The sequence below is a fragment of the Schistocerca piceifrons genome, chromosome 3 (genome assembly GCF_021461385.2).
Source record: "Schistocerca piceifrons isolate TAMUIC-IGC-003096 chromosome 3, iqSchPice1.1, whole genome shotgun sequence".
Lineage (NCBI taxonomy): Eukaryota > Metazoa > Arthropoda > Insecta > Orthoptera > Acrididae > Schistocerca > Schistocerca piceifrons.
In genome coordinates, this window is record NC_060140.1 from 326,911,546 (window position 1) to 326,926,445 (window position 14,900).

General features: G+C 35.8%; 1 protein-coding gene across 2 annotated transcripts in view; it reads right to left on the minus strand.

Annotated features, from left to right (window-relative positions):
• Window positions 1-562: 562 nt before the first annotated feature.
• The window catches only part of LOC124787770 (ras-related protein Ral-a), a 29,467-nt gene continuing 15,129 nt past the window's right edge, over window positions 563-14,900 (minus strand). For both annotated transcript variants that reach the window (XM_047254659.1, XM_047254658.1), the window contains one exon: window positions 563-2,648. In XM_047254659.1, the coding sequence (XP_047110615.1) occupies window positions 2,544-2,648 (105 nt within the window). In that variant the 3' untranslated portion in view covers window positions 563-2,543. The remainder of the gene's footprint in view (window positions 2,649-14,900) is intronic.

Below are 14,900 nucleotides of genomic sequence, written 5' to 3' on the forward strand. Positions count from 1 at the left end.
TGCTATTTATTTATTTCTAGTTCAAAACAGATTTACTTCTGAAAGTGGAATGCTGAATTTATTTGTTCGTGTTCTGGCCCATATTTACACAAATATGAATCAAAAAGGACAATTTTCCAAAGTCTGATCAAAATGTATGCGTCTAACATTAAATGTGCCAAATTAAAATCACTGTTGGTTTCATAAAAACTTAAACAAGATAATTTTACAGTCTTCATTTCACTGAGTGGTTTCTTTCCTCAATTTGAAGTGAACATTGTGCAGATGACAAACAGTTCTGAAAACTGTTGCAGAATTTTGACTACAACATACACTTACGTTAAATCATTCATTGTGACATCCCAGTTATTACAAACCAGTCTGGAACCTTAAAACAAATTTGTCCCATGACCTTTGCACATCAATTACTCAAATGTAGGCACTTATTCATTTATTTTTATAAAGTTTCAAACACAGTAAAGTGAACACTATGGAAGACTGGGATAGTAATAAAATGATAATGACAATAATAATAAAAATAACAATAATAATGGCTTAAGAATACCATGAAGATTGACACAAATTTGATACACAGCTTTAATTTGAAATTACTAAATATGAATCCATTAAAACAATGGAAAATACATTTAACTGAACACTGCACAACTCCACAAATAAAAAAAGAAATATGTGTTTTTCTTGTACAAAAGCAGTAATGATGTACTGACATAAAATATTTCAGTATGTGTGAATGATAGGCACTGAAATTTTAAACTAAGTTTCTTTTGTTTCTGATGTGATTAAAGAATATGCAAAGGTAACTGTTTTCACAAACGAAAAATAGGGACTAAAACAATGTCAAGGTACAGCAGCATCTTAGCCAATAACACATATTTTGTGACATGTGCAAAATTCACTTAAAAAATTAAGTCAGTCAGTGAGGGACTTCCTATAAGAACTCCCTGAAATTGCAGTAACTGCTATGAAATTTTCTCTGAATCAGAGCCAAATGGTGTTATTTACTTCAATTTCCCCATTCTTATACAAGTATTTTAATGTTTTCTTTTGCAAAACTGTTAAGTTTCACACTTACAGTATGTGAATTATGCTAATGAAGTATTTTTACCTGGTTAAAAAGATAAAGACCAAACTTCACAGTCTAAAAGAAAGCATGGTGTTGGCAAAGACTGCAGCAGTTGGATTTCAATAGATACAGAGATTTATGATTTTTAAACTAGTTTGAGCATTTCATTTTGGTTTGTCTGTTGAAGACTTTATTGGCTTTTGAAGTATCATCAGATGGCCTTCATGTTTCAAAAATCAGTGTACAAAACCTAGATCTATATTACAAACAAAGACATTTTCCAAGTTTATTACACCTCAAGTACTATCTGCCATTTGAAAAAACTTCTTGGTTTCACATCATATCAAATTCAATGGACAAAAAACTGCATTCAGATAATCTGTACAATAAAACAAAACAACTTTTAGATAAGAGTGACATTTCTATCAGCTACACTTTCCTCAGCACACACCATAACTTTTTATGATGAAATAGCAAAAATACATGGAACACGCCATCACACGATAATCTGAGTCACAGGCCATAATATTTCAAATTCAAGGAACAACAGCTTCCAGCATTAATTTTAGTAGCTGACAACATACAACACCTGACAACTTTCTTCGATGACTTTGAAATATCACTAAAGAGGAAGTATCTTCATTGAAAATGTGACAGCACTTCAACAGAAATCACATAAACTATTGGACCATATCCACATTTACAAGCATCTGTGGAGAGGGGGGAAAAAGAAAGTAATATGCCAACCTGAAAGACTTAGTAACACTGGCAAACCAGTGATACCACTTTCAAAACTGTTACTTGTGAGAATATCACAGCAATAATTTTCATGCAAAACAGTCATCCCACAAAATGAACCTAACAATCTATGACCACATTTTAATATCATTTAACTATAATTCACACAAAATATACATAGCTATATGTATGCAAATGTTATGTACAAAAAGAACTCTAATGTGAAATGCAGTCTCTGATTTCAAATGCACTTCTTTGACATTTGTCACTGATGTGACTATTGGATTTTAAACACAAACTGCTCTATAAAGTATTTATATATAAATATATTATATAAAAGGGAAATATTACATATTTCCTAGTTTTACTTCTTTATATATATATGTGTAGTTCTAATATATTCTTACTTCTATAACAATTTGATTCAATTTTAAAAATACTAGTTACTGACACTTGTCAAATTCTCTTGCCATGTGCATTCGATTTACTGCTTTGTAAAAGCAGCAAGGTGGCAATTTTATGTAAAACACACACACACACACACACACACACACACACACACACACACACACACACACACACCAAATTAGCAGCTGTGTTAAAGTAGATAATTAAGACATAATGATTTTGTCTTTCATAAAGAGAATACTGAATGGAAAAGCAAGTTCACATTAACCACTGTATGAGTATCCTCCACGTAACAGCACTCCGAAGCCTATATTTACAGCAATATGTCTTACATTTACAAAATCACACAACATGACTTTGCACCATTTTCTTCCTTCCTTTCAGTATTACCGTCAGCTGCTTTCTGCTTTGCAATCTCTCTCATCAAGTCATAGAATACCTGAAAGAGAAAAATTTGAGTAGTCCAATATTCTGGGATCATCTTATTACACAAATCAGAAAACAGTTCACACAAACATGTCTATTTTCTTTTCCACCAAGCCAAACTGAGCTAAATACAATACAGGAAAAACTGTACCATAGCTACAACTAAAAAAAGGAAAATACAGAAGGGTCAAGTCTCTGTAATTGCTCTACAGAAGCGGCAAGTCTCTGTAATTGCTCTACAGAAGCGGCAAGTCTCTGTAATTGCTCTACAGAAGCGGCAAGTCTCTGTAATTGCTCTACAGAAGCGGCAAGTCTCTGTAATTGCTCTACAGAAGCGGCAAGTCTCTGTAATTGCTCCCCGGTTTCAGTCCAACAGTGAACAGGAAAGTGATTGGAGGAAAGGAGGACGAGGAAAGGGAAAATAACATACACAAGGCATGGACATTCTAATGTTCTGTCTTCATGTTCTAGTGTTTTCTAGCTGCAAAGGTTTTCATGAAGTCAACATCCAGTAACTTTTGGCTATTACTGCATTTACTCAGTAAGGGGTGGGGTGGGGGCACATCAATGCATGCAGAATTCTGGAAGAGAGATCACAAACACTCATCAAGCCCTAAAAATCACTGCGTAGCAAGTGCTATTCACAGAAAGAAACACTATACCCCAGTTGCGTACCAAGCATTACTTATGATTACAAACAGCACTACATACCAACTTCCACAGTGCCTTGTTTTACGAAGCGATATGAGGACCGTATCAACGCCAATTCTTGAAAAATTGTTTAAATAGGCTTATTTCCAACAGTTTATGCTAATGGTATGTTAGTAATTAACACACATTTCCCTGTACTCTTAATAATTTATATGTCTTTTAAACATTAATCAATCATAATGTACTTTCATAGACTGGGGTTAGAACAGTAGTCATCATTACATTTTTTATAGAAAAAAATTAAAACTTTTAGTTAAATATCTTGAAAATTATTCAACATTAGGTAAATGAAAAGTCTACTAGTACCAAACATAGGCCTTAATTTGAGGAAGAAATTTCTGAGAATCTAAGTTTGGAGCACAGCATTGTATGATAGTGAAACATGGGCTGTGGGAAAACCAGAACAGAAGAGACTAAGCATTTTAGACATCTGAGATGTGGTGCTACAGACGAATGTTGAAAATTAGGTGAAATGATAAGGTCAGGAATGATGAGATTCTGCACAGAATCGTAGAGGAAAGGAATATGTGAAGAACACTGACAAGGAGAAGGGACAGGATGATAGGACATCTCTTAAGACCTCAAGGAATAACTTCCATGGTACTAGAAGGAGCCGTTGAGGAAGACAGTGATTGGAATACACCCAGCAAATAACTGAGGATGTAGGTTGCAATTGCTAGTCTTAGACGAAGAGGTTGGCACATGAGAGGAATTCGTGGTGCACAGGATCAAACCAGCCAGAAGACTGAGGACTCAAAAATTGTAATGAGGAAATTCCGTACTTTACTGACCAGATCAAAATCTTTAGAGAAGAAATGAAGTAGTTGTAATACTTCACAAGTGAATGACCAGATGTCAATATCCAACAGCGACAATATTTTACCAAGCTATTATGTTGCCATAATCAATGCACATGATGGCAACATGGTCACATGGGAAAATACTGTGGCCACTGGACACTGACATCCAGCTGTTCTCCAGTGAACTATTTCAATGTGAATTATGTCAGGAGAAGATTAAGAATCAATATTTTAGATTCTTCTGTAAACTAAAAATTCATTAGCAAAACTAACTACAACTTACGAAACAACAATGTAAATTACCTGAATGAAAGTTTGAACTGTCGATGGGTGTACTGCTGGTCCATAGTGTCCAATGGGCACAATATTTCGACGATCAGACATGTCGCCATCGTCAGATGCACTGACGAACTGAGCTACTGAGGGTGGGCAGCCGTCTTAAATCCCCTCCCCTCGCGAGGCATTCTGCGTTCTCTCCGTGGTCTGTGGCCGCGCATCAGCAGTCGGTGAGACGCTGGCGTCAACGTCTGTGGTGGCATTGGTGTATTTGCCTCGTCCGCCCTAGTCACCCGTTCGTTTATTTTGTTATGTGTTTTTTCAAATAAAAACACGCTCAGCAAAGGAAACGAACAGGTGACTAGGGGCGGATGAGGCAATTACACCAATGCCACCACAAATGCCAACGCCAGTGTCTCACCAACCGCTGACGCGCGGGCACGGAGAGAACGCCCCGCGAGGGGAGGGGATTTAAGATGACCGGCCGCTCGGCCTCAGGAGCTCAGTTCATCAGTGCACCTGATGATGGCGACACGTCTGATCGTCGAACTATTGTCGCCATTGGACACTATGGACCGGCAGTACACCCGTAGACTGTTCGAGCAAGAAATATGCTGGGAGAAACTGAAGAATGAATGGAAGTCATTTGGAAAACATATCTCTAGGAGTATTTGTGATATTAACAAGGTAATTGTCTAAATGAAAACTGCAAAAGAAAAAAATAATCTTTATTTACACTACAAGTGATATCAATGCAAGTGGAGACGCTTCATTTTATTATATTCCAACAAGTGCAATTTAACTTCCAACAACAAAAATGTTACAGGGTAAAGTTTCACTGTAAACTATGAATTAATTGCTGAAGCACTTGGCATTCATTAGTCACAGGGTAAGCCCCACTGAGGCAGCTAATGCAATTTACATGAGAGAAAGCTACCACTCCACAAATTTCTTACAGAGTAACACATGGAGAACAAGTACCCAATGGTATTTCCAGAAGACCACACAGAGTCCTTGGACCATTCAAAATGGAGAGCACTTAGCTTTAGGTGGTTATAGGCTTGGTGTACCTGGCATTCCAAAGCTGGAGGTTAGGTGATGTTTTCAGTTCTCCACTATCATAAATTCTGGGCACTCTTCCATGACAACTGTTGAGTAAGAATATGAAACCCTGTCTTTGAATGTGGGGATCATGCAAGGGAAAATGTTAGAATCGCATAATATTGCTGGAACTATAGGTAAATCAGCCCAGTCATGTCATAACGTGCAAATTTAACAATGACATATGGTACATAATGTTGGGACAAACTAAATTAGATCTATTATTCAATGGTTGTAAACGTCCTGCAAATGACAGAATGCATCAGACCAACAAACGATGCTGTTGAGGGTTGTGACATCAGCAACTGAGCACCGGCCTGGAAATCACTGCTTCAGCTATAAGGCTCGTATTTTTAAATTCACAAGAGGTTTTGCGCTAACAATTGTCCATCAGATGAAATTACCGAAAACAAAACAACAGAAGTGCACTAAAACGTAATCTTTACATATGCTCGGTATGTATAAAATAATGAAAACTAGTGAGGACAAACTTTTTTATAAAATTTTATAGAATTTTATAATTCAAATAGCAGTTTCACTAAATACAGTGAAAATGAGAGAATACTTTGCAATACTGTGGCAACAACTAATAAAACAGAGAAACCACCTAGGAAAGAGGCACAATCGAAGAAGCAGAACACTTAAGTTGTGCTTTGACCATGAGTGCTGTGTGACTGGTTAGAGCAGAGGCCACCACCGCAAGTGAGTGCAGAGCACATAGTGGCGTGCACTGAGGGAGCTAACTAGTTAACCTTGGTGTGACTATACTATGGCCATCTTCTAGGATGACTAAGTGAATAGCACAAGACTGACTAACTAGCCCAGCCATGCACATTTCAACTGACAATTTTAAATGCAGAACAGAGAAAATATTATAAAGTAATGTAAATGAAACAAAAGGTGTGTAGTGAAGTATAACAACACAAATTTTAAAAGATTAATGAACACATTAAAATTAGGACACAAAATGAGTGGGTGATAAAAACACTAAATAAAAAGCTAGTAACTTAAGGAGACTTGTTCAGAATAAAACCTAAATCAAGAAGGAAGGTTTTGCCATAAGCCTCACCAAACAACCTTTCCAGATTAGCCTATCACGCACCAACAAAGACAACTTTGAAAAAAAAAAAAAAAAAAAAAAAAAAAAAAAAAAAAAAAAAAAAAAAAAAAAAATTGTAGGGTCCTTTAAAAAGGTGGTCTATCTGCTAGGGTTAGTAAATAGCCTAGGAAAGTGGAGCCTACGTGTGTCCTAAGCATCCAATAAAGTTTGTTACCCAACTGAAACACCACCAACTAGAGAATACAATCACTATGCTCAGTATCTATCACATTCGATGCAGTGATTGCCCATCAATCTATATAGGCCAAACTGCACACACTTAATATACAGAGAACAGCAAGATCTCAGCAATTCAAGATCAGCCCCGTTAATCATTTGAAAAACAGCAGTCATTCTATTTTAGGTATAAAATAGATTGCAGTATTTTACATCTTCAACTAACGGCCATGTTTTAAATATTTTACAGGAAATTTAAATTCTCCTCAGCATTAACCATGATCCACTGTAAACTTTGAATGAACAAATGCTTTCTTAAGCACAGAGCCCTAATGAATAATTTTTCTTTCTTGAAGCAGTGTCCACCTTATTTACTATTAAAAACAGTCTTGATCACGATTTATTTATCAAGGTGACCGGTTTTGACCACTGCTGTGGTCATCTTCAGACTTACAAGTTGTAAACAAAGCTATAAATAGGGGACTACATAAATTAAAGAAAATGCATAAAGTTATAAAACGATGAATTACCATTGAGTAGGAACCTCTTTCTGTTGGAGAATCACTACTGGAGAAACCAGTGAACGTCTTACTATATGTAATGGAGGCTCCGCCCACTTATGACGGCATGATGTCATTACTAACCATTGAGTTAGTCGAATAACAATGTAAAATTTCTTAGTTAAAAGAACATTGTTAAGAATCAAAAATAAATAAACACCAAACTTAGCCTATTAAACAGCTATTGTCAATTAAGAAGTGTTAAAAATATTTAAATATGTAGGATAAATGTACATGGGTTGCCCTCTCAAGGCCTGTTAGTGAACCATTTGGAACCACTGGTTGCCATGGTGAAGTTGGATGGCGTTCCAAAGATGAGGCAGCAGGCTTCTTTCCACTGAAGTTGTTGTAAAGTCGACAGGCGTACTAGTGGTTGCCATGGTGAGGACAAACGCCAGTGCAAAGATGTGGCAGCAGGCATCTTTTTAACGAAGTTGTTGCGAAAGTGGAATGGCGAAGATGGTCACGTCAGATGATGTATTAATGAGCAGCAACTTGTCTTTATTGAAACGATTTACAATGAGTAGGCTGCAATAATCTTTAGCTGACGTGTATACTACATGCTGCAACAAAGCCCTAAAATATAATTTAGCTCCAGAATTGAGCAATGCAAATATTAAACGTGTGATTGCTGATGTAAAGATTGCTGCAAAACATGCACAATTTAGTAGGTCTGAAATATGTGACATTGCACGTAAAACTAAAAATGTCATTACTAATGAAAAACATAAAAATAAACATAATAATGAATTAAAACTTGTAAAACAAATCAACCAGAAGTTAATAACTAATAAAGCTATTGCAATCAAGGCAGATAAAGGGATTACTCTTGTCATTCTTAGTGAAGATGATTATGTTTCTAAGACTTTACAATTTTTTAACGCTAATTGAATAACTGAGGTTAATGAAGGCCTGACTTCAAGATTTCAAACAAAAATTAAAAAACTGATTGATGATAGTGACTCTTTACTTTCACCTTAAGATAAAATAGCACTTAAAATTTATGAACCCCACTTTACCTAAGTTGAGATCACAAATCAAATTACACAAACCAAATTTACCAATTCGTCCAATTGTTGATAATACAAACAGTCCCTCTTGTAACCTGAACAAAAAGCTTAATCAAATCTTAAAATCCTTTTACAATTATGAAGAAAATTATAGTATTAAAAACAGTTTTGAATTAACTAAATTAATTTATGATGTGGATATTCCAAAAAACACAAGGTTCGCATCGTTGGTCATCACAAATCTTTACACGAATATACCTATTCAAGAGACTATCTCTATTATTGATGATAACGTATCACAAAATCATGAGCCCCGAAGAAACAGTAGAATTCATTGAACTTTTAAGAATTACTCTAGATTTTAATTATTTTTCATTTAATAATAAAATATACATACAGGAAGATGGACTTGCAATGGGGAATTCCCTGGCTAGCACTATAGCAGACATCTTCGTCAATTATGTTGAAATTCAATTTTTCAAAAATAATCCAGAAATAACAAATAAAATTATATACAACTAAAGATATGTTGATGACACATTGCTATTATATAATGTGTTCTAAAGAAGAAATTGATGCTTTTGCTAACAACTTAAATAATTTACATCTAAAACTTTTATTTACAGAAGAACACGAAAGTAACAATAGTATTAATTTCCTGGACCTCACAATTGCAAACAAGAATGGAAAACATAATATTTCTATTTATAGAAAACCCACATCAACCGACGTGATAATACATGCTACATCATGCCATCCATTAAGATACAAAATGGCATTTTTTAAAACTATGATACATAGGATACTGAAATTACCTCTTCAACCTGATGCAATCCAGAAGGAAATTGATACATTAAAACAGACAGCAGTTGCTAACAATTATAATTCCCATCAGGTTGATCTGTTATATCAAAAATTACAAGAAACAAATGGTGCTGTTATAAATTCCAAGAAGAGATTTAGAAAAATGACGTACATGGGACCTATTTCAGATAAAATAAATAAATTATTGGTCTTTAAATATGTGGTGTGGTGTGGTGTGTGTGTGTGTTTGTGTGTGTTGGTGGTGGTGGTGGTGTGTGGTGGTGGTGGTGGTGGTGGTGTGTGGTGTGTGGTGTGCGCGCGCGAGCGAGAGAGAGTGTATACCTGTCCTTTTTTACCCCTAAGGTAAGTCTTTCCGCTCCCGGGATTGGAATGACTCCTTACCCTCTCCCTTAAAACCCACTTCCTTTCGTCTTTCCCTCTCCTTCCCTCTTTCCTGATGAGGCAACAGTTTGTTGTGAAAGCTTGAATTTTGTGTGTATGTATGTGTCTATGTGTTTCTATCGACCTGCCAGCGCTTTCGTATGGTAAGTCACATCATCTTTGTTTTTAAATAAATTATTTAAGAATACAAGCATGACAATAGCATTTAAAACCAATAACCCTCTACAGATGAAACAAACACACAATTGGGGACTCAAACATATACCAAAAGTCAGGCGTTTACAAAATAATATGTAATTACTGTCAAAAACAGTATATTGGCCACACTGGTCATAACTTTCTAACACGTTTTCAAGAACATACTACTGGTACTGTACGTACCAAATCATTATTTGGTCAACATCTTGATGGATACAATCATTCTGAGGATTGAATTTCTAACAACTTGAAAATATTACATACTGTGCCAAAAGGACTACTGCTAAACACTTTAGAAGATATTGAAATCTTTTCACTTCAAGACTTTTAGGAAATATTTTATCTTTACATTGTAATTTTATTTCACCAAACATTATTTTATGACTATCTGTTTTAGAATTTTTGCTTATATTGCTAATTCACATCCTTTTATTTTTGACACTATGGCTCATAGTATTTTAATTTTAAATTCCTTCCATTTTCATTACTTTTATTTGTTTATAAGACTGGCATACAACTTAAGTAATAGCAATGCCTTTTAAAAATTGTCACATGTAATTTACATACGAACTTCATAGACCATATTTCATAAATATGGACAACTACTTCATATTGTATTTGTGCAGCATGTAGTATACATGTCAGCTAAAGATTATTGCAGCCTACTCATTGAGAATCGTTTCAATAAAGACATGTTGCTGCTCATTAATACATCGTCTGACGTGACAGTCTTCACCATTCCACTTTTGCAACAACTTCGTTAGAAACAAGCCTGCTGCCACATCTTTGCACAGGCGTTTGTCCTCACCATGGCAACCACTAGTTCGCCTATCGACTTTACAACAACTTCAGTGGAAAGAAGCCTGCTGCCTCATCTTTGGAACGGCATCCAACTTCACCATGGCAGTGGTTCCAAATGGTTCACTAACAGGCCTTGAGAGGGCAACCCATGTACATTTATCCTACATATTTAAATATTTTTAACACTTCTTAATTGACAATAGCTGTTTAATAAGCTAAGTTTGGTGTTTATTTATTTTTAATTCTTGACAATGTTCTTTTAACTAAGAAATTTTACATTGTTATTCGACTAACTCAATGGTTAGTAATGACATCATGCCGTCATAAGTGGGCGGAGCCTCCATTACATATAGTAAGACGTTCACTGGTTTCTCCAGTAGTGATTCTCCAACAGAAAGAGGTTCCTACTCAATGGTAATTCATCGTTTTATAACTTTATGCATTTTCTTTAATTTATGTAGTCCCCTATTTATAGCTTTGTTTACAACTTTTAAGTCTGAAGATGACCACAGCAGTGGTCGAAACTGGTCACCTTGATAAATAAGTCATGATCAAGACTATTTTTAATAGTAAATATTTGTAACGCACTGATCACTGCCACTTCCATAATGTACTCAATAGTGTCCACCTTCATTCCTTCTTTCTAGTTTCTGATGATTGTGTGCTGGATATGTACCGATACTTTTAATGACATTATTAATCGCTAATATTGCACATTACTGGAACTTTGCTAAACATACAGCTACTAAATGGCATATGCTTATTACTTAATGAAAAAAACCTTGTGTTTCAGTTTGTGTTCTGCACACTTTTAAGAATTCTACTTTCAACAGAATTCTGCATACTTAATGGTTTTATTAACTTATGGTGTACCACTGGCATGCTGCTACATGTAGAGCCACTAAATAGCTTGTGCCTGTCACTCAGGGCAAAAACTTTTTCTCCATTACATTTTATTCTATTCACGTCTCCAAGCTGCTAGCTTTTTATTTAGTGTTTTTTATTGTCTATTAGTTTTGTTTCCTCATTCTGATGTGTTAACAGTTCTATTAAAATGTGTCTTATTGTACTCTAATGTTCTACATTTAATATTCTGCATTTCAAGTTGTCAATTTACATGTGAATGACAGGACTAGTCGGTCTCATGTCTTTCACTTCCAGTAGTGCTAACAGACAGCCATAGTATCATCACACCAAAGTTAACCATCTTAGCTTTATCCTTTGCGTGCGCCATTCCATGCTCTGCGCTCATGCGTGGTGGTCGCTTTCATTCTACATGGTCCTGCTGCACTCGGGATCACAGCACACGACTTGTGTGTTCTGGGTCTTATCTTATACCATGCCTCTTAACCTAGGTGGTTCCGCTGTTTATTATTATTAGCCTCCACAATATTGCAATATACTCCCTCTCATTTTTCACTGTATCTAGCCCAACTGCCTTTAGAATTTTACAAATGATAGTCATCATCTGTCATTATTTTATATATACAAGCACACGTAAAGATTATTTTTTTAGTGCACTTCCCTTTTTTGTTTTCAGTTATTAGCACCTGATGATCGGCATTTGTTAGCCTGAAACCAGTCATGAATTTAAAAGTAAAACAACTGAAGGAGTGATTTCCACATCCGAATGAATTAGATTCAAAACATATCAAAGTAACAAGAATAGTCTTGAAAACTCGTTAACATATGAACAGCCATAAGAAGGTGAAGCCAAAGACTGACATTAAGTTACCTAAGGTAAGAAGACAGCGATTAATGAAAAGATATGAAGGCAATTAATTAGTGCAACTGGAACAGCTATTTGCAGCAGTCCATATAAAAGGAGGAAATACATTTGGTCTCAATAGAATGGCTGAACAAATTTATAACAACTCAGGAATGTGCTGAAGTACTTTTATCACTACACTGATCTCAAGGGATATCAATATTTTTTGAGCTGTGGTAAATATGTACCACGCAAAGGTATAACGAAGTTCAAATTTGATCACAAGTAGCAGGTTTTACAATTATTTTAAAAGATATCAGAACATAGAAAAAATTATTTTTAAGATAATTGTGACACACATTTATCAATGAATTTGACGTAATGTCACACACCAAAGGAAGTACGCTATTTTGTAAAAAATGACATTTCAAAACCTTGACTTTGTACCCAATATAGGTCAATTATTTCAAAAAAGAAGCCAGCAACCAGCCACTGTTGATAATACTATTTACTTACAATAATAGTGCCATAACTGATTTTGAGCTCATGGGTTCATCTTCAGATGGCTGTTCATGTCAAGATGCATATCTTGTTGAAAATAACATAAGTTTTTGTCTATTTATTTCCCATTTTGTGAAAGGTTCTTGGGATTGTGGTGCCCTACAATATCACTGTAAAGTAGAGTGAACACAAATAGAAGTTCATGGTTTAAATTAATATACATAGTGTGCACATACTATACATAAAATATTGGTAATTTTTCGTGTGTGTTACACTTTAGGATACATCACACACATGTGCCAATAAAATTTTAAATAATCACTAAATATGTCTGGTCTTGTGCACTCTAAATTCTTTTAAGCAGATGGTCCTCAAAGTGTTAAGTTTTAAATGAGAGTTGAGCGCTCTGTGACTTAAACCTGATATTAAGTTTTTCTGTGTGGTTTTCGCAATGTAAATTTTCTTGGAGTACCACTACTGTATTATCTCCTGTTAGGTTCTTTATTATGGCGTAACGCCATGCGTGCCAGAAGATGAGAACATGCACTTGAAATCAGCCAACAGTTGAAACTGGTGAACAGTTTGGACTGTAACACTTCGTTTTAAATAAACTGACTGCCTCTGTGGAAAAGATTAATAAAAGCCAAATTGCTTTAGCAAATAAACAAAAATAATTTCATGTTCTGCAAGGCATTTAATGCTTGACAGCCAAAAATCATAAAAATAAAATAAAATCAGAAAACTAACAACAATTTTAGCCTTCTAGCAAAATCAAACTTCTGGTTACTTGAAGTGGGAGAAGGTACTGCTCTTATGCTACTCAACTACACATCCATGTGAGCCCGCTGGAAAGTGCTCAAACGAACCTAATGCAAACAATTGTGATGTCACACTCATCGTAAGCACTTTGTTGTTATGAAGTACTGCACAGTCTCTGTCCTAAAGCCTTTGACACATTTTGCTGTTGACGGACGTTAGAGTATCGGTTCTTACCAGCTGAAATTACAAAAAGTTAGCTGAAACCTAGAACACTGAAAAATTCTAAAAAAATTCCTGGGCTTTTCCCAGGGTGTATAAACCCTGAATGAAACTGTATCTCAATCAATAGAATGGTCATGACATTGAATGTACAGTAGGCAGCTCAGGAAAGACTGCAAGGGGTGAGGCAGGGAGAGGGGGAAAATTTTTTCCCCGCTACCTTCTGCCCTGCGGCAGCCTGTTGTCTGTGTTACTAGATGCCCAAAAGATACTGTCTAACTACTAGACTTCAGTGTCAGCTTTACTGTGTTTCGTAGTCTGCGAACATTGTAGTGCAACATGCATAAAAACCACCACATCCTTCCACTTTTCACAGTGTACTGCATTTGTGTGTTTACAGAGTGTAGTGTTGCCAACTGTCGCTGTGCGTTTCTCTTTCGTCTTGTGCATGCTCGCTGCCATCCCCCCCTCCCTCCCCCCATTTTCTGCTCAAATCGTAAATGGTTCATGGAAAGAATGATTGCTGGAAATCCTCCATGTACATGTCAGTTATCTCTAACTTTTTACTCACTCTGTTTGCATGAGAGATACATAGTAAGAAACAATATATATTTGTTGACTTCTTGGAAATTTAACAGCAAAGCACACTGATGCACATGCCTCTCTTGCAGCATCTGCCACTAGAGTGGATTGATACTCTCTGTAACACTTCCATGCTTACTAAATGAACCTGTAATGAAATGTACTGCCCTTCTTTGGATCTTCTCTACGAGCAGTAGTCAAGTATAGATTGAAGGTTTGTTGACGTACTGTATTTCCTGAGCATTTTTTCAATGATTCTCAGTCTAGCATCCTCCTTTCCTGTGATTTATTTTGTGTGGTTATTCCACTTTAAATTGCTCCCAACTCATGTTGATTCTTACAGGAGATTTTCAGTCCCCAGAATCATCATAATATGCGAGCATAAAACATGTTCCAAAATTTTACAACAGACTGACAACACTTCTTGGAAACAGGAATGACCTGTGCTTTTTTGCCATCATTAAGAACACATCACCCCTCCTGAGACCCATGGTACACTGCTGCTGGAAGAAAGTAAAGTTCTTTTGCATAGCCTATGTGGAATTGTACAGGCACCG